The sequence below is a fragment of the Triticum urartu genome, chromosome 4A (genome assembly GCF_056163025.1).
Source record: "Triticum urartu cultivar PI428250 chromosome 4A, HENAU_Tu73, whole genome shotgun sequence".
In the NCBI taxonomy this organism is placed as follows: Eukaryota; Viridiplantae; Streptophyta; class Magnoliopsida; order Poales; family Poaceae; genus Triticum; species Triticum urartu.
Genome location: NC_141876.1, coordinates 429737208 through 429756972, shown reverse-complemented (window position 1 = coordinate 429756972; position 19765 = coordinate 429737208). Strand labels below are relative to the sequence as shown.

At 44.2% G+C, this 19765-nt stretch overlaps 2 protein-coding genes across 2 annotated transcripts; one reads left to right on the top strand and one right to left on the bottom strand.

Moving 5' to 3' along the window:
• The first annotated feature begins 15387 nt into the window (after positions 1-15387).
• Positions 15388-16102, top strand: LOC147976061 (calvin cycle protein CP12-1, chloroplastic-like). The gene has a single exon (XM_087518517.1). It carries the CDS (start codon positions 15464-15466, stop codon positions 15854-15856), a length of 393 nt encoding a protein of 130 aa, XP_087374643.1. The 5' UTR covers positions 15388-15463; the 3' UTR covers positions 15857-16102.
• A 518-nt stretch (positions 16103-16620) lies between these two features.
• On the bottom strand, positions 16621-18726 carry LOC147976060 (heme oxygenase-like, multi-helical). Its single transcript, XM_087518516.1, has 3 exons — positions 18491-18726; positions 17173-17387; positions 16621-17087 (listed from the first exon to the last, which is right to left on the bottom strand). Exons 1-3 carry the CDS (start codon positions 18623-18625, stop codon positions 16772-16774), a joined length of 666 nt encoding a protein of 221 aa, XP_087374642.1. The 5' UTR covers positions 18626-18726; the 3' UTR covers positions 16621-16771.
• Positions 18727-19765: the final 1039 nt, after the last annotated feature.

The following is a 19765-nucleotide window of genomic DNA, read 5'->3' as shown; positions in this document are numbered from 1 at the left end:
CTCGTTCGAGTTTTACTTGTGCTTTAGATGAGTACTTATTGTGTGGTTACTATTGCTTGCTTACGATAGATTGACCGGAGTGTGACGAGTAGATCTATCAAGAGATTTTGAGTACGAATCATCTTCATCAACCTTGCAGGCAAGTTCACACTTTGATCATACCTTTTCTACAACCCATGTTTTATTGCATTAGATCAATCCTCTCACCCTGCATGATTAGGATCTAATTAAATTGTGGGATGGGAAGTAGATGAGGTAGTACCTATTACCTGTTTATTATGAAACCTTTGGGAGTTACTTCTACGTTTGCTTATTATGCCATGCTATGCTAGTAGACGTGGATTGGGTGAGTGATATCCATGACAGATGTGAGTTGATAATTTTAATGGTTTATCTAAGGTGGCAACTTAAACACACATCTGGGTGGATTGAGGCACCTGATGTCTATCAGGACTTGCCTGTTTTTTTTGGACCGCCACCCAGGCTCAAAGGGATCATAAGATCTTTCATGCTAGAAACTTCCGTGTGCAGCCACATGCTACTATGGGCTCTGGCATAGTTGAATAAGTCGTGTGAACTCTTACGGGGTGGACTAGCAGATGTAGGGGATGTAGGTGTACCGGTCTACCCCACATGTAAGGTGCTAGTGCTTCTGAAAGACTATGTCTCGGTCATCCGTTTCTCAAACACCATGCAGTGCGAGAAAACAAACGGAGGCGATCGAGTCATGTGGAGAAAAGTGCGCAAACCTCTGCAGAGTGTACAAACTAATCATGATTAGCCATGTCCCCGGTTATGGACAACTTGAGTATCTAGTACTTGAATATCATGTGAATCTCAACATGTTACTTCTAATTAATGTTGTTGGGTTTTAATTATTTTTAATTGGGATTGAGAATGCTGTCAACCATTCTCAATGTTTCACAACCACCATGATAGTTAAATAAATTTATTCCTTTGCAGTAGGGAAAAATTGGCTTTACGCAAAAACCTTATAACCATAGAGCTTTTCCACCAGCCAAATATGCATGTAGTGATAGCCATTGTTCATCATTCTCTATGGTGTGAATTTGCCAGTACATTCAATGTACTGACCCGTTTCGGGCTGCAACGTCTTATGTTGCAGGTTTCTTACGACGAGTAAGTGATACGTTAGGGGTTACGATTTCTACACTCAACTTTGCCGTTGGTGTTGATGGGAAACCACAACCTTGTTGCTTCCGCTATTTTGGATTGAGGTAATAGTATTTACGTTACTTTATACATGTGATTTACCTCTATTATAAATCCTTCGAGTACTGTGTGTGTCAGCATACTGATCCAGGGATGACACATAAGCACAGAGACTTGATCCATTCGGGTCGGGTCGCTACAATACGTAAATCCTTTACAATTTCACATACTTTTATCCCCGTTGAAAACTTCAACCAGTTTGTCATCAATCACCAAAAAGGGGGAGATTGTAAGTGCATCTAGTGCCACCCCTAGTTGGTTTTGGAGTATTGACGACAAACCTGGTTGAGGGACTAATGTGTTTGTGAGAATTGCAGGATAACACAGGTAGTAGTCCCTCATTGATTCGATTTACCTACCGGAGATGACCCCTAAAAATGTATGAACACATTGAAGACAAAGGTGGTATGTGAAGGTATTCACATTGAAGACTATGACAAGAGAAGACATCGCGTGAAGACTATGGAGCGCGAAGACTTAGTTGTTTCGTTGTTTCATTTACTTCTTTGTTGAGTCATAGGAACCACCGTACTGTTAAGTGGGGTCCAAGTGAACCAGTCAGAATGACTGAAGTGATGCTTAACCAAAATCCTATGTCTTCGAGCGAAGACAATGAGAGCAAATCTTATCTAGAGCTGGATAAGTCAGCTTTGCTTGTAGCTCAAGTAAAGTTGTCGTGTGTGTTTGAAATCTGACCATTGGAACACGTGTCAGTTCCTTAGTGACCCAGGGTCATTTCGGACAAATCAGGTCGGGTTGCCTAGTGGCTATAAATAGCCCACCCCTTACACCATAAATTGGTTGGCTGCTCAGAGTTAGTGCACGGATTTTGTCGTTTGAGAGCAACCCACCTCGAAGCCTTTGAGAGAGAAATCCTTGCGAGGACAAAGCCCTAAACACCCAGAGCCAAAGAGTGTTAGGCATCACTGAAGTCTTCCTGTCTGTGTGATCTAAAGACTTATTACACTTGAGGACTGTGAATCCTCCAGCCGGTTAGGCGTCGCGTTCTGAGCATCCAAGAGTCATTGTTGATTGCCGGTGAACGAAGTCTGTGAAGGTTTGGAAGTCTACCTTGAAGACTTACCAGAGTGATTGGGCGAGGACTGGGTGTCCTTAGCTCAAGGGGAATAAGGTGAAGACGCGGTCTTCTGAGTTGAATCTCAGCCTGTTGGGGAACGTAGTAATTTCAAAAAATTTCCTACGCACACGCAAGATCATGTGATGCATAGCAACGAGACGGGAGAGTATTGTCTACGTACCCAACGCAGACCGACTGCGGAAGCGCTGACACGACGTAGAGGAAGTAGTCGTACGTCTTCACGATCCAACCGATCAAGCACCGAAACTACGGCACCTCCGAGTTCGAGCACACGTTCAGCCCGATGACGATCCCCGGACTCCGATCCAGCAAAGTATCGGGGAAGAGTTCCGTCAGCACGACGGCGTGGTGACGATCTTGATGTACTATAACAGCAGGGCTTCGCCTAAACTCCGCTACAGTATTATCGAGGAATATGGTGGCAGGGGGCACCGCACACGGCTAAGGAATAGATCACGTGGATCAACTTGTCTGTCTAGAGGTGCCCCCTGCCCCCGTATATAAAGGATCCAAGGGGGAGGGCTGGCCGGCCAAGGAGGAGGGCGCAGGAGAGTCCTACTCCCTCTGGGAGTAGGATTCCCCCCCCCCCAATCCTAGTCGGAATAGGATTCGCGGAGGGGGAAAAGAGGAGGAGGGGGCCGACCACCTCTCCTAGTCCTAATAGGACTAGGGGAAGGGGGAGGCGCGCAGCCCATCTAGGGCAGCCCCTTTCTCTTTTCCACTAAGGCCCACTATGGCCCATATAGCTCCCGGGGGGTTCCGGTAACCCTCCCGGTATTCCGGTAAAATCCCGATTTCACCCGGAACACTTCCGATATCCAAACATAGGCTTCCAATATATCAATCTTTACATCTCGACCATTTCGAGACTCCTCGTCATGTCCATGATCACATCCGGGACTCTGAACAACCTTCGGTACATCAAAATGCATAAACTCATAATATAACTGTCATCGTAACCTTAAGCGTGCGGACCCTACGGGTTCGAGAACAATGTAGACATGACCGAGACATGTCTCCGGTCAATAACCAATAGCGGGACCTGGATGCCCATATTGGCTCCTACATATTCTACGAAGATCTTTATCGGTCAGACCGCATAACAACATACGTTGTTCCCTTTGTCATCGGTATGTTACTTGCCCGAGATTCGATCGTCGGTATCCAATACCTAGTTCAATCTCGTTAATGGCAAGTCTCTTTACTCGTTCCGTAATACATCATCTCACAACTAACATATTAGTTGTAATGCTTGCAAGGCTTATGTGATGTGCATTACCGAGAGGGCCCAGAGATACCTCTCCGACAATCGGAGTGACAAAACCTAATCTCGAAATACGCCAACCCAACATGTACCATTGGAGACACCTGTAGTATTCCTTTATAATCACCCAGTTACGTTGTGACGTTTGGTAGTACCCAAAGTGTTCCTCCGGTAAACGGGAGTTGCATAATCTCATAGTTATAGGAACATGTATAAGTCATGAAGAAAGCAATAGCAACATACTAAACAATCGGGTGCTAAGCTAATGGAATGGGTCATGTCAATCAGATCATTCAACTAATGATGTGACCTCGTTAATCAAATAACAACTCATTGTTCATGGTTAGGAAACATAACCATCTTTGATTAACGAGCTAGTCAAGTAGAGGCATACTAGTGACACTTTGTTTGTCTATGTATTCACACATGTATTATGTTTCTGGTTAATACAATTCTAGCATGAATAATAAACATTTATCATGATTATAAGGAAATAAATAATAACTTTATTATTGCCTCTAGGGCATATTTCCTTCAGTCTCCCACTTGCACTAGAGTCAATAATCTAGATTACGCTGTAATGATTCTAACACCCATGGAGCCTTGGTGCTGATCATGTTTTGCTTGTGGAAGAGGCTTAGTCAACGGGTCTGCAACATTCAGATCCGTATGTATCTTGCAAATCTCTATGTCTCCCACCTGGACTAGATCCCGGATGGAATTGAAGCGTCTCTTGATGTGTTTGGTCCTTTTGTGAAATCTGGATTCCTTTGCCAAGGCAATTGCACCAGTATTGTCACAAAAGATTTTCATTGGACCCAATGCACTAGGTATGACACCTAGATCGGATATGAACTCTTTCATCCAGACTCCTTCATTTGCTGCTTCCAAAGCAGCTATGTACTCTGCTTCACATGTAGATCCCGCTACGACGCTTTGTTTAGAACTGCACCAACTGACAGCTCCACCGTTTAATGTAAACACGTATCCGGTTTGCGATTTAGAATCGTCTGAATCAGTGTCAAAGCTTGCATCAACGTAACCTTTTACGGTGAGATTTTTGTCACTTCCATATACGAGAAACATATCCCTAGTCCTTTTCAGGTATTTCAGGATGTTCTTGACCGCTGTCCGGTGATCCACTCCTGGATTACTTTGGTACCTCCCTGCTAAACTTATAGCAAGGCACACATCAGGTCTGGTACACAGCATTGCATACATGATAGAGCCTATGGCTGAAGCATAGGGAACATCTTTCATTTTCTCTCTATCTTCTGCAGTGGTCGGGCATTGAGTCTTACTCAATTTCACACCTTGTAACACAGGCAAGAACCCTTTCTTTGCTTGATCCATTTGAACTTCTTCAAAATTTTGTCAAGGTATGTGCTTTGTGAAAGTCCAATTAAGCGTCTTGATCTATCTCTATAGATCTTAATGCCTAATATGTAAGCAGCTTCACCGAGGTCTTTCATTGAAAAACTCTTATTCAAGTATCCCTTTATGCTATCCAGAAATTCTATATCATTTCCAATTAGTAATATGTCATCCACATATAATATCATAAATGCTACAGAGCTCCCACTCACTTTCTTGTAAATACAGACTTCTCCGAAAGTCTTTATAAAACCAAATGCTTTGATCACACTATCAAAGCGTTTATTCCAACTCCGAGAGGCTTGCACCAGTCCATAAATGGATCGCTGGAGCTTGCACACTTTGTTAGCTCCCTTTGGATCGACAAAACCTTCTGGTTGCATCATATACAACTCTTCTTCTAGAAATCCATTCAGGAATGCAGTTTTGACATCCATCTGTCAAATTTCATAATCATAAAATGCGGCAATCGCTAACATGATTCGGACAGACTTAAGCATCGCTACGGGTGAGAAAGTCTCATCGTAGTCAACCCCTTGAACTTGTCGAAAACCTTTCGCGACAAGTCGAGCTTTGTAGACAGTAACATTACCATCAGCGTCAGTCTTCTTCTTGAAAATCCATTTATTCTCAATTGCTTGCCGATCATCGGGCAAGTCAACCAAAGTCCATACTTTGTTCTCATACATGGATCCCATCTCAGATTTCATGGCTTCAAGCCACTTTGCGGAATCTGGGCTCACCATCGCTTCTTCATAGTTCGTAGGTTCATCATGATCTAGTAGCATGACTTCCAGAACAGGATTACCGTACCACTCTGGCGCGGATCTTACTCTGGTTGATCTACGAGGTTCAGCAGTATCTTGATCTGAAGTTTCATGATCATTATCATTAGCTTCCTCACTAATTGGTGTAGGTGTCACTGAAACAGTTTTCTGTGATGTACTACTTTCCAGTAAGGGAGCAGGTACATTTACCTCGTCAAGTTCTACTTTCCTCCCACTCACTTCTTTCGAGAGAAACTCCTTCTCTAGAGGATCCATTCTTAGCAACGAATGTCTTGCCTTCGGATCTGTGATAGAAGGTGTACCCAACAGTCTCCTTTGGGTATCCTATGAAGACACATTTCTCCGATTTGGGTTCGAGCTTATCAGGTTGAAGCTTTTTCACATAAGCATCGCAGCCCCAAACTTTAAGAAACGACAACTTTGGTTTCTTGCCAAACCACAGTTCATAAGGCGTCGTCTCAACGGATTTTGATGGTGCCCTATTTAACGTGAATGCGGCCGTCTCTAAAGCATAACCCCAAAATGATAGCGGTAAATCTGTAAGAGACATCATAGATCGCACCATATCTAGTAAAGTATGATTACGACGTTCGGACACACCATTACGCTGTGGTGTTCCGGGTGGCGTGAGTTGCGAAACTATTCCACAGTTTTTCAAATGTACACCAAACTCGTAACTCAGATATTCTCCTCCACGATCAGATCGTAGAAACTTTATTTTCTTGTTACGATGATTTTCAACTTCACTCTGAAATTCTTTGAACTTTTCAAATGTTTCAGATTTATGTTTCATTAAGTAGATATTCCCATATCTGCTTAAATCATCTGTGAAGGTGAGAAAATAACGATATCCGCCACGAGCCTCAATATTCATCGGACCACATACATCGGTATGTATGATTTCCAACAAATCTGTTGCTCTCTCCATAGTACCGGAGAACGGTGTTTTAGTCATCTTGCCCATGAGGCACGGTTCGCAATTACCAAGTGATTCATAATCAAGTGGTTCCAAAAGTCCATCAGTATGGAATTTCTTCATGCGCTTTACACCGATATGACCTAAACGACAGTGCCACAAATAAGTTGCACTTTCATTATCAACTCTGCATCTTTTGGCTTCAACATTATGAATATGTGTATTACTACTATCGAGATTCAATAAGAATATACCACTCTTCAAGGGTGCATGACCATAAAAGATATTACTCATATAAATAGAACAACCATTATTCTCCGATTTAAATGAATAACCGTCTCGCATTAAACAAGATCCAGATATAATGTTCATGCTCAACGCTGGCACCAAATAACAATTATTTAGGTCTAATATTAATCCCGAAGGTAGATGTAGAGGTAGCGTGCCGACCGCGATCACATCGACTTTGGAACCGTTTCCCACGCGCATCGTCACCTCGTCCTTTGCCAGTGCCCGCTTATTCCGTAGTCCCTGTTTCGAGTTGCAAATATTAGCAACAGAACCAGTATCAAATACCCAGGTGCTACGGCGAGCTCTAGTAAGGTACAGATCAATAACATGTATATCACATATACCTTTGTTCACCTTGCCATCCTTCTTATCCGCCAAATACTTGGGGCAGTTCCGCTTCCAGTGACCAGTCTGCTTGCAGTAGAAGCACTCAGTTTCAGGCTTAGGTCCAGACTTGGGTTTCTTCTCTTGAGCAGCAACTTGCTTGCTGTTCTTCTTGAAGTTCCCTTTCTTCTTCCCTTTGCCCTTTTTCTTGAAACTCGTGGTCTTGTTAACCATCAACACTTAATGCTCCTTCTTGATTTCTACCTCCGCAGCTTTCAGGATTGCGAAGAGCTCGGGAATAGTCTTGTTCATCCCTTGCATATTATAGTTCATCACGAAGCTCTTGTAGCTTGGTGGCAGTGATTGGAGAATTCTGTCAATGACGCAATCATCTGCAAGATTAACTCCCAATTGAATCAAGTGATTGTTATACCCAGACATTTTGAGTATATGCTCACTGACAGAACTGTTCTCCTCCATCTTGCAGCTATAGAACTTATTGGAGACTTCATATCTCTCAATCCGGGCATTTGCTTGAAATATTAACTTCAACTCCTGGAACATCTCATATGCTCCATGACGTTCAAAACGTCGTTGAAGTCCCGATTCTAAGCCGTAAAGCATGGCACACTGAACTATCGAGTAGTCATCAGCTTTGCTCTGCCAGACGTTCATAACATCTGGTGTTGCTCCAGCAGCAGGCCTGGCACCCAGCGGTGCTTCCAGGACGTAATTCTTTTGAGCAGCAATGAGGATAATCCTCAAGTTACGGACCCAGTCCGTATAATTGCTACCATCATCTTTCAACTTTGCTTTCTCAAGGAACGCATTAAAATTCAACGGAACAACAACACGAGCCATCTATCTACAATCAACATAAACAAGCAAGATACTATCAGGTACTAAGTTCATGATAAGTTTAAGTTCAATTAATCAAATTACTTAAGAACTCCCACTTAGATAGACATCCCTCTAATCTTCTAAGTGATTACGTGATCCAAATCAACTAAACCATAACCGATCATCACGTGAGATGGAGTAGTTTTCAATGGTGAACATCGTTATGTTGATCATATCTACTATATGATTCACGCTCGACCTTTCGGTCTCCGTGTTTCGAGGCCATATCTGCATATGCTAGGCTCGTCAAGTTTAACCTGAGTATTCTGCGTGTGCAAAACTGGCTTGCACCCGTTGTAGATGGACGTAGAGCTTATCACACCCGATCATCACGTGGTGTCTGCGCACGACGAACTTTGGCAACGGTGCATACTCAGGGAGAACACTTCTTGATAATTTAGTGAGAGATCATCTTATGATGCTACCGTCAATCAAAGCAAGATAAGATGCATAAAAAGATAAACATCACATGCAATCAATATAAGTGATATGATATGGCCATCATCATCTTGTGCTTGTGATCTCCATCTCCGAAGCACCGTCATGACCACCATCGTCACCGGCGCGACACCTTGATCTCCATCATAGCATCGTTGTCGTCTCGCCAATCTTATGCTTCCACGACTATCACTACCGTTTAGTAATAAAGTAAAGCATTACATCGCGATTGCATTGCATACAATAAAGCGACAACCATATGGCTCCTGCCAGTTGCCGATAACTCGGTTACAAAACATGATCATCTCATACAATAAAAATCATGCCTTGACCATATCACATCACAACATGCCCTGCAAAAACAAGTTAGACGTCCTCTACTTTGTTGTTGCAAGTTTTACGTGGCTGCTACGGGCTTTAAGCAAGAACCAATCTCACCTACGCATCAAAACCACAACGATAGTTTGTCAAATAGACTCCGTTTTAACCTTCGCAAGGACCGGGCATAGCCGTACTTGGTTCAACTAAAGTTGGAGAGACAGTCGCCCGCAAGCCATCTATGTGCAAAGCACGTCGAGGGAACCGGTCTCGCGTAAGCGTACGCGTAAGGTTGGTCCGGGTCGTCTCGTCCAACAATACCGCCGAGCCAAAGTATGACATGCTGGTAGGCAGTATGACTTGTATCGTCCACAACTCACTTGTGTTCTACTCATGCATATAACATCAACATAAATAACCTAGGCTCGGATGCCACTGTTGGGGAACGTAGTAATTTCAAAAAATTTCCTACGCACACGCAAGATCATGTGATGCATAGCAACGAGACGGGAGAGTGTTGTCTACGTACCCAATGCAGACCGACTGCGGAAGCACTGACACGACGTAGAGGAAGTAGTCGTACGTCTTCACGATCCAACCGATCAAGCACCGAAACTACGGCACCTCCGAGTTCGAGCACACGTTCAGCCCGATGACGATCCCCGGACTCCAATCCAGCAAAGTGTCGGGGAAGAGTTCCATTAGCACGACGGCGTGGTGACGATCTTGATGTACTATAACAGCAGGGCTTCGCCTAAACTCCGCTACAGTATTATCGAGCAATATGGTGGCAGGGGGCACCGCACACGGCTAAGGAATAGATCACGTGGATCAACTTGTCTGTCTAGAGGTGCCCCCTGCCCCCGTATATAAAGGATCCAAGGGGGAGGGCTGGCCGGCCAAGGAGGAGGGCGCAGGAGAGTCCTACTCCCTCTGGGAGTAGGATTCCCCCCCCCCCAATCCTAGTCGGAATAGGATTCGCGGAGGGGGAAAAGAGGAGGAGGGGGCCGGCCACCTCTCCTAGTCCTAATAGGACTAGGGGAAGGGGGAGGCGCGCAGCCCATCTAGGGCAGCCCCTTTCTCTTTTCCACTAAGGCCCACTATGGCCCATATAGCTCCCGGGGGGTTCCGGTAACCCTCCCGGTATTCCGGTAAAATCCCGATTTCACCCGGAACACTTCCGATATCCAAACATAGGCTTCCAATATATCAATCTTTACGTCTCGACCATTTCGAGACTCCTCGTCATGTCCATGATCACATCCGGGACTCCGAACAACCTTCGGTACATCAAAATGCATAAACTCATAATATAACTGTCATCGTAACCTTAAGCGTGCGGACCCTACGGGTTCGAGAACAATGTAGACATGACCGAGACATGTCTCCGGTCAATAACCAATAGCGGGACCTGGATGCCCATATTGGCTCCTACATATTCTACGAAGATCTTTATCGGTCAGACCGCATAACAACATACGTTGCTCCCTTTGTCATCGGTATGTTACTTGCCCGAGATTCGATCGTCGGTATCCAATACCTAGTTCAATCTCGTTACTGGCAAGTCTCTTTACTCGTTCCGTAATACATCATCTCACAACTAACATATTAGTTGTAATGCTTGCAAGGCTTATGTGATGTGCATTACCGAGAGGGCCCAGAGATACCTCTCCGACAATCGGAGTGACAAAACCTAATCTCGAAATACGCCAACCCAACATGTACCATTGGAGACACCTGTAGTATTCCTTTATAATCAACCAGTTACGTTGTGATGTTTGGTAGTACCCAAAGTGTTCCTCCGGTAAACGGGAGTTGCATAATCTCATAGTTATAGGAACATGTATAAGTCATGAAGAAAGCAATAGCAACATACTAAACAATCGGGTGCTAAGCTAATGGAATGGGTCATGTCAATCAGATCATTCAACTAATGATGTGACCTCGTTAATCAAATAACAACTCATTGTTCATGGTTAGGAAACATAACCATCTTTGATTAACGAGCTAGTCAAGTAGAGGCATACTAGTGACACTTTGTTTGTCCATGTATTCACACATGTATTATGTTTCCGGTTAATACAATTCTAGCATGAATAATAAACATTTATCATGATTATAAGGAAATAAATAATAACTTTATTATTTCCTCTAGGGCATATTTCCTTCACAGCCTCCCTAACCAGACGTACAGTTGTCACAGCAACTGGAACTGGTCCAACAAATCATTGTCTTCAACGAGCTACCGTTTCTATCCTTCCCATCTCCTTATTTGCAGTTGGTCCTTGTGAAGTCATTGCCTGTTTGCATTATCTTTTTGTCTTCACTGAGTAACTGCTTGTTCTGATTGGCTTCATATTATCTTCCATCCTGATCCATACTGCCTAGCTGCTATTAGTCTTTGTGCTTTCACTTCATTGAATACTTGACTATGGCTTGTCTAGTGTAGTCTACCTTTCGCTGCATGGTAATAGGTTTATTTCTATCATTTGTCTTCAAAACTTCCATGTTTTGAAGACTTCTATAAAAATCGCCTATTCACCCCCCCTCTAGTCGATCACTAGCACTTTCAGTTTTATTCAAAGCGAACTATCAAGAGGGCCCCATACCCCTCACCGTGTTAGGGATGCAAAATCAAGGAACATAACATCGGTATGACGGAAACTAGGGCAGCAAGAGTGGAACAAAACACCAGGCAAAAGGCCGAGCCTTCCACCATTTACCAAGTATATAGATGCACTAATTAAATAAGTGATATTGTGGTATCCCATAATATCCATGTCCCAACATGGAACAACCTGCAACTGCACCTGCAACTAGCAACGCTATAAGAGGGGCTGAGCAAAGCGATAACATAGCCAATCAACGGTTTGCTAGGATGGTGAGGCTATCATGGCATATTGGGAGGCTTGATAAACAAGTGGTAGGTAGCGCGACATCGCGATAGCATCGAGTCAACTATCATAGCAAAGATAGTAGTGAGATCCAAGGTGACGGTCATCTTGCCTGAAAACCCGCTAGCAAGAAGAACGAATCCATGAAGTAGACGAACAGGCATAGTCGAACGGATCCACACAATCGCAACATAACTGGCTCGAGGGGGCATGCAGCCATGGCAGGTAGGCGTCGGTGACGTTGGCTCACAGGCCGGAGCTTGCTGGCGGCGGAGGATGGAGGCAACGATAGCAGGGCACGGCGACTTCACGGATGGAGCTATGCGGGCGGCGGGGCGACGTAGCTGGAGGGCACCATGGCGCGCGCGGGGATGGGTAACAGAGTGATGCGGAGGAAGAGAGCGAGAGGAGGGAGAGGGGTGTGGTGGCGCTGCACGGAGGGAGATGGTGAGATCGAGAGAGAGGGGGATCGGGGTCCTGGCGGCTAGGGTTAGAGGGATCAGGCAGACCTCGTGGGCTGACTAGGTCAGGCCGTAGGTTTAGGTGCGGCTGGGCCTAAATGGCCTGCTGGGCTGCTGGGCTCCCTTCTCCTTCTCTTATTTTTAAAAAACAGAAAATAACAAAGAAGAAAAGGAGAAGGAAGGAGGTGTTAGGGGAAGAAGTTGGACACACGGATAATTTTCCCGGACCCATAAAAATGAGCTTGATCCAAGAAGATAGAAGTTGGCATGAATGCAAGATTTAAATTCAAACTCATTTGAATATCATTCAAATGGGTTTGAATTGGGACTAGGTTTTAGAAGTGCTCAAAAATGTTGAGAATTTTGGTAGAGTGATGAAAGAATTTATGGGCAAAGTTGGAAACCAAGAATTGAGATAACAAAGGCATGGAATATTTTGCAAGTGTGTTATGGTTAATTCCACATCAATCGAATATTTTATAATAGCTCCCTAATATTGGGAGGATAAGTTATAAAGATAAGTCACCCTTCCCTCGATTTAAATGGATTGAAGATCCATACAATTTATTTAAAAGAGTTATAAAATTAATGATATGATGACATGATGACATGATGCGATGCAAGAGAACACATGATGAATGCAACAAAGCAAAACAAATCACACGACGAAGCTCGAAATACATGGAAGGCATCTGAAGCATCGGTCTTGGGCGTCACATATAATCACCCAGTTACGTTCTGAAGTTTGATAGCACATAAGGTGTTCCTCCAGTATTCGGGAGTTGCATAATATCATAGTCAAAGGAATATGTATAAGTCATGAAGAAAGCAATAGCAATAAAACTTAACGATCATTACGCTAAGCTAACGGATGGGTCTTGTCCATCATATCATTCTCCTAATGATGTGATCCCGTTCATCAAATGACAACACATGAGTATGGTCAAGAAACTTAACCATCTTTGATTAACGAACTAGTCAAGTAGAGGCATGCTAGGGACACTTTGTTTTGTCTATGTATTCACACATGTATCAAGTTTCCGGTTTAATACAATTCTATCATGAATAATAAACATTTATCATGATATAAGGGAATATAAATAACAACTTTATTATTGCCTCTAGGGCATATTTCCTTCACGAGTGTCATGATTTCAGATTTGAACCTATTATGTTTTCATGAATATAAGTGTGTTTTGCATCCTATCTTGCAAGTTGTATGCACCTATTACGTGTTATCCGCTTACCCCAAGGTGACAATAATTTGGATTATTTCCGGTGATGACCGTAGTATGAGGAGTTCATATATTCACTGTGTGTTAATGCTTTGTTTCAATTCTCTATTAAAAGGAGGCTTTAATATCCCTTAGATTTTCTTATGGACCCTGCTGCCACGGGATGGCAGAACAAAAGATGCCATGCAAGTTATTATTATAATCATGTATGACTATTCGCGGAATACATGCCTACATGACATGGATGAATTGGAGCTATTATGTATCGCTCTAGGTTGTGACTGTTACATGATGATTATTATCCAACACAAATATCCATCACTAATCCGATGTCTACGCTTTTCTTATATTGATCTTTTCTAAGTTACTTACGTTGTTGTTGTTGTTGTTGTTGTTGTTGTTGTTGTTGTTGTTGTTGTTACAATCACTGCAAAACTGATACTGCTACTGTTACCGTTACTATTGGCTATCAAACTATCATACTATTGTGCTACTAAACACTTTGGTGCACATACTTAGTTCTCCAGGTGTGCTTGAATTGACAACTCAACTACTAATACTAATAAATATTCTTTGACTCCCCTTGTATCGAATCAATAAAGTTGGGTCAAATACTACCCTCGAAGACTATCGCGATCCCCTATAATTGTGGGTTATCAGTCGTACACCCACCAGTCATGGTGGTGGTTGGAGGGGGAAGGGGAGGGGCGGCGAGGTCGAGGGTTGGCATGGGAGAAACTGAGAGGGCGGTGAGTGATAGTGAGAGGGTGGTGTGAACTAGTGAGTCGACGGTGAGGCGAGAGAGCACAGGGGAAATTATGAAGCGTCCCATCATGTCCCGTCTTCCTCAGGCGACAGCCACGCGGGATTGCTAGTGCCTGGCTCTGCGAAAATGGTCGATTCGTCCATTCCCACTTAGTCTGATGTAGAAGTGCTTTGAGGTACATGCGGGCCAAGAATTTGACAAATATTTTGAATATTTTTTGTGGTAAACTTTCAGGAATGTTTTGAATATCTTTTTGTGGTGAACTTTGACAAATGTTTTGTATACTTGCAAAATTTCAGCATGAAATAATATTTGTGGAAGTCGTGGCAAAAAAAAGTTGATGCTCCAAAAATTCTAGTTTTGGAAACATTTGGAAATGCTGAATTTGTTTTTTTTCATGAATGTTATTTTCTGCTGAAATTTTGCAAGCACACAAAATATTTGTCAAAATTTATCAATTTTTTGATTTTCTTTTTTGATTTTATCGATTTTATTGTTCATCAAGGGGCATTTTGAGCTCGGGATCAGAATAGAACTTTGCTTATCTCTTAGCCTTATCTTCAATAATTATTTATTCGTAAAAACATGGTGAGAGATATTGTGCTTAAACAAGAGAAGACAAGCATGCCTTTTCGATTTCTCTCTTCTTCATCTTAACATTTATCTTATGTGGCACTTCTAAAATAGTCTTAGCAATTTATACAGGCCCTTACGAGTAGGTGTAGCATTTTCGGTAAGAAAATTCATGGAAAAAATCTTGGGTAATCCTGTAACAAACCCGTAACAACACCGTAGGTCTAGGATTATTGATAACAGTTTTGCTAAATCACATCTAGATGTGCCATAAGTATTGCACATTTAAGTCATATGTCATTGATTTTACATTAAGATTCGTGTGAATATTTCTTTCTTTTTTCTTTTTCTTTTATGCTTGATTCACTTACTTAGATGTGTAATAACTAAAACACATCTAGATGTGCCCTAAACACACCCTATTGATAAATATCTTCTAGAAGGGAAATCTGCCAAGGCTGATCTGTCACAACGGGATCGGCCCCCAAACGATAAGGAGCAGAGAGCCACATAAAAATGGCGTAACCTAAACGGCCAGACCCCAACCAAAACCTTCTCTTCCACCCTACTGCGAACCAAGTGCGAAGCCATGGCCACCATCACCACCATGGCCTTCATGGCCACCTTTCCGGCTCCCAGAACCGTTGCGCAGCCCCCGGCCACGCTGCCATCTCGCCCGAACGTCGTGTCGTTCGCCGCCCGGGCGATGCGCGCGCACGGCCGGCGGCTGGTGGCCGTGGCTGGCTCGCCGTCCACGCCCCCGGAGCTGGCGCAGAAGGTGACGGAGAGCATCAAGCAGGCGGAGGAGACGTGCGCGGGGGACCCGGAGGGCGGCGAGTGCGTGGCGGCGTGGGACGAGGTGGAGGAGCTCAGCGCGGCGGCCAGCCACGCGCGCGACCGCAAGAAGGAGCACAGCGACCCGCTGGAGGAGTTCTGCGAGGACAACCCCGAGACCGACGAGTGCCGCACCTACGACAGCTAGCCGTGCGTAGCTGCTCGTGCCGGCTTCTGCCATTGCCGGCCGTCATCATGAGCGGTAGCTTCTGGCTTAGCTTGCGCGGCACATTGGCATCTTGGGCGTGTAAGTTTGGTTTGTTGCTTTATTTGGCTTAGCTTACAATAAAGCAAGCAGAGATTTGTTTGTAAAATTATAAGATACTATAATGTTTATTAGGAGTTCTGAGTGTGATATCAAATTATCAAGGCAAGCTGCGAGGTATCATGCTAATCAAGTAAGACTTCAATTACATCATACACAAATCAGAGTGGCGCAGCGGAAGCGTGGTGGGCCCATAACCCACAGGTCCCAGGATTGAAACCTGGCTCTGATATTTTTCCTTCATTTTTGCAGATTTTTTCTTTTTTCCCGTTTGCTTTTCTTTAAATCCGTTTTTCCCCTTTGCTTTTACTAGTTCTTTGCAGCATGCTCTTTCAGAAACGATGTAGGGTCATATTGACGTACTGTACTTAGCAACTGGTTGTGACATTTAGGTTTTCACATGGCAACATTATTTCAGTTCGCTACAAACTTACAATTATACATCATAAGTTCTTGGGAATCCAAAGAAGCCAGCATAAAAATACATACCAACAAAAACATCTATACCGACGGTGCAGCCGAGGTTTTCAGCCTGAAAGACTGAACACTAAACCGACAAAAACATCTATACCGTCCAAGTAATTCCACCGTGCTGACCAAAGAAACCTAGATACGTGAAAAAATAAATTGCAATCGAGGTTTCGGTCTGAACCAACACAACATTTATTTCATCCAGGTTATTGCACGGTGTTCACCAGAGAAACCAAGATACAAGGGAAATGACAGTAAAATGCTGAACCCACTGCGGCGTCTATTCCGTCCAAGTAATGCAGGGTGTTGGCACGATGTAGTCGCCGCTTAGGACAGAGAAGAACTCATGTCCCAGAATCCAATTTCCAGCTTAAGCACCCGAAGAAAAGCCTCTTCAGCACTCTTGACAACATCAGGTGGCGCATTTGCCAAGCAGCGATCAGCGATCCGCTGCAGAGACTGGCAGTACTGCTTGAACTCAGGGCTGCCCCATCTCTGACACGTCCCCAGGAGCTCCGCCGGGGTCTTGTTACCTTCTTCTATGCAGAAAGCAAAACTATCCTGGTACACGGTTTCAATTATCCAAAACGTAGTTATGGCTACAGTGTAGCTGATCTCTGGATCATCAAGGCTTTGGAGAAACCTGGCCATGAAAATAATACCATAGTCACAATCCTTTAGCACTCTATAAGGTTGTATAATTGTGTAAATGTTTGATAGAGATCAACCTGCAGTACTCCATATTAGAACTGAGGGGAGAAATACCGGCCAGATCAACACTCCACTTAGCAGCTTCCTTCTTGAACCAAGAGAGCTCATCACTAAGAGAAGCCAAGCCACCTAGGATTGTTTCCATGTCCGAGCTGTCTGACTCTTTGCAACACTTGAGCAATACACTAGCTAGAAATGCAACAAATTCCCGCACGAACATGTAGTCCTGACCCTGAAATATGATACATAAACAGATATTTTATTTCATCACGAGCATCAACAACAGGAGTAGCGGTAACCACTGTGGGATTGATCTTAGAAAACAAACAAATGGCTACATTAGTGAAGTATATGACGTCTGAATCTAACTAGCATCAATGAAGCTCCAAGTACCAAGTACTAATGCAGAGTAATACCCTAGTGCTTCCAGCTAAGCAGCTTCTCAATAATGGACATTTAAATGAAACACGCTGTTTCTTTTATTTTATATATATTCCCCAAGAAGTATTGTTTCTTCTCTGTGCATCAAGAAGTATTTGTATGAATATGTAATGCAAGTAACAAAAAGCATCACATTCCGTAAACATGACAGGAAATCACCATGAATGAACCAGACTATTCAACAGGGAGAAATGTGCCCCTGACCACCGAATCACAACAGGAATTTGACAGCCGTAACTGCCTAGTTACCGTTGCCTGACAAAAGAAGGTCCAACATTCCCCAATTACCAAAATCAAGATAGCATTGTCGTTAATTGAGCAGCAAATTCTGTCGACGGGGAATTTCAATCCTAGCTAACATCCTACTCAGAACAAACACTGCTGTCCTTCAAAACCACCATGGCAAGAGTCCCAGCACACTTTCAGTTTATGTTTCACACTCCAGGTTTGGTAACCCGTAACCATGCCGTTTCTCAGATTAAGTTGGATGAAAGTCTAAGCGTCGGCCAAAATAAGCATTCCAGGTCCTCCTATGCTGATTTGTAGCAGCAATCCCACAAATCTCCCCAAATCTTGCACACATGCTAAATGGATCAACACATTCAGTAGCCTTATGAAGTCCCACCCACACCATCTTTTCTTCTTCTCAGGCCACAGAAGTAGCTCTATTAGTCTAGCTCATCTAAGTCAGTGCAAAAAGTCACACAGTTCGAATCAAGATCCACTGCTAGCGTAAGGTTAGCGATGCTTTACGTATCAGGAGCCGCTCAATCCTATTTAAGTATAATCACCTTGTATCAACTGATAAGCAAAGCTACATAAGAAATTGGGGGTGGGGTGGGGGTCGGAGGGGGGAAGGGGGAGCCTGAGGAGAGAAGCCGAGAAAATACTGACGAGCCAGCGTTTGAAGGCGGCCAGGTCGACGGAACCGTCGCGGATCGAGACGGTGAAGGGGTGCCGCGTGGCCCGCTCGTACATCCCGCGGTGCGTCGCCATCCAGGCCGCCGCCGTGCCGCCGTCGCCTTCCATCGCTGCCGTGTGAAGTTGTGATAAGCAGCTTAGAGCATCTCCATGGACATGGAGTTTCTGTGAACATTAGAATGTAAAAAATAAATAAAAGAAAAGTCGGTTTTTTTTATAAACATTGATGAGTGTCTTATCTTGTGGGTAGATTGTCGTGATGCTATCATATTTGTGGAGGTTAACTACCAATAATGCTTCGAATAGACTATTTTTTTAAAAAAAATGATAATTCTGAACGTCATATATTTCGCTGCTTCGTCTGAACGCCTTCTAAGCCATTGCACGAATCTTGACGAGCTCACATTGCCACGTCATCACTAGGACTCGTTCGAGACAAGCCCGCACCGCATCTATCCCACTCCCCCAGTTTTCTCCTCCCCCACCCCCTACCCCGCATTTCAACCGCACCCCCTTACCTACATGGACGGGGGAAGCCATGCGCCTCCATGGGCAGCAACGAGGAGCCACCACAGGAGGTGCTCCACCGGACCAAATCGGGGATGTCGCGCGGCGGAGAGGACATGGGCGAAGGCAACAAGGTCGCATGCACGGGTGGTTTCACGGGATGCGTCGCTCCGTGGCTGGTGGCGGAGCGGAGGCGGGCTGCTGCGGAGAGGAGCTCCAGCGACCAAATCATGGTATTGCACAATAAAGTAGGGTTTGCCACTGATGCTTCCACCTTGGCCCCACATTTGTCCTGCTTCCCGGGACCCCTCTGAGCTCGCCATCGTCTTCCCAAAGTGAGTTGCATCTTGAACTCCTTTCCCCCTCCCCTTCGGATCGATGCACAGAGGCGTCGTCGTGCCCATGAAATTCATGACCGGCCACCGTGTCCGCAGTTTCAAGAGCTCACTAGGCCGACGCTTCGCCCCACGCCTGCACACACCACCATCATCATCCTATTCATGCTTGCATTGGCAGCCACCAGCGCGACCTCCCCATCCTTGTTTACCTGAATGAGGTGATTGCGAGATTTGAACGCCCATAGAAGTTGTGCTCAATATAGTATCCCTGCAATTTGTGATGTGAGCCGCATGGTAATTTAGTTAGCTAATCCTTGATATACTTATCTCTGTTTTTAGCATTCAGAAATTTTGTTTTGTTTGAGTAATAAAAACGTGTGCCTAGGTTCCATTTTTTGTGTGC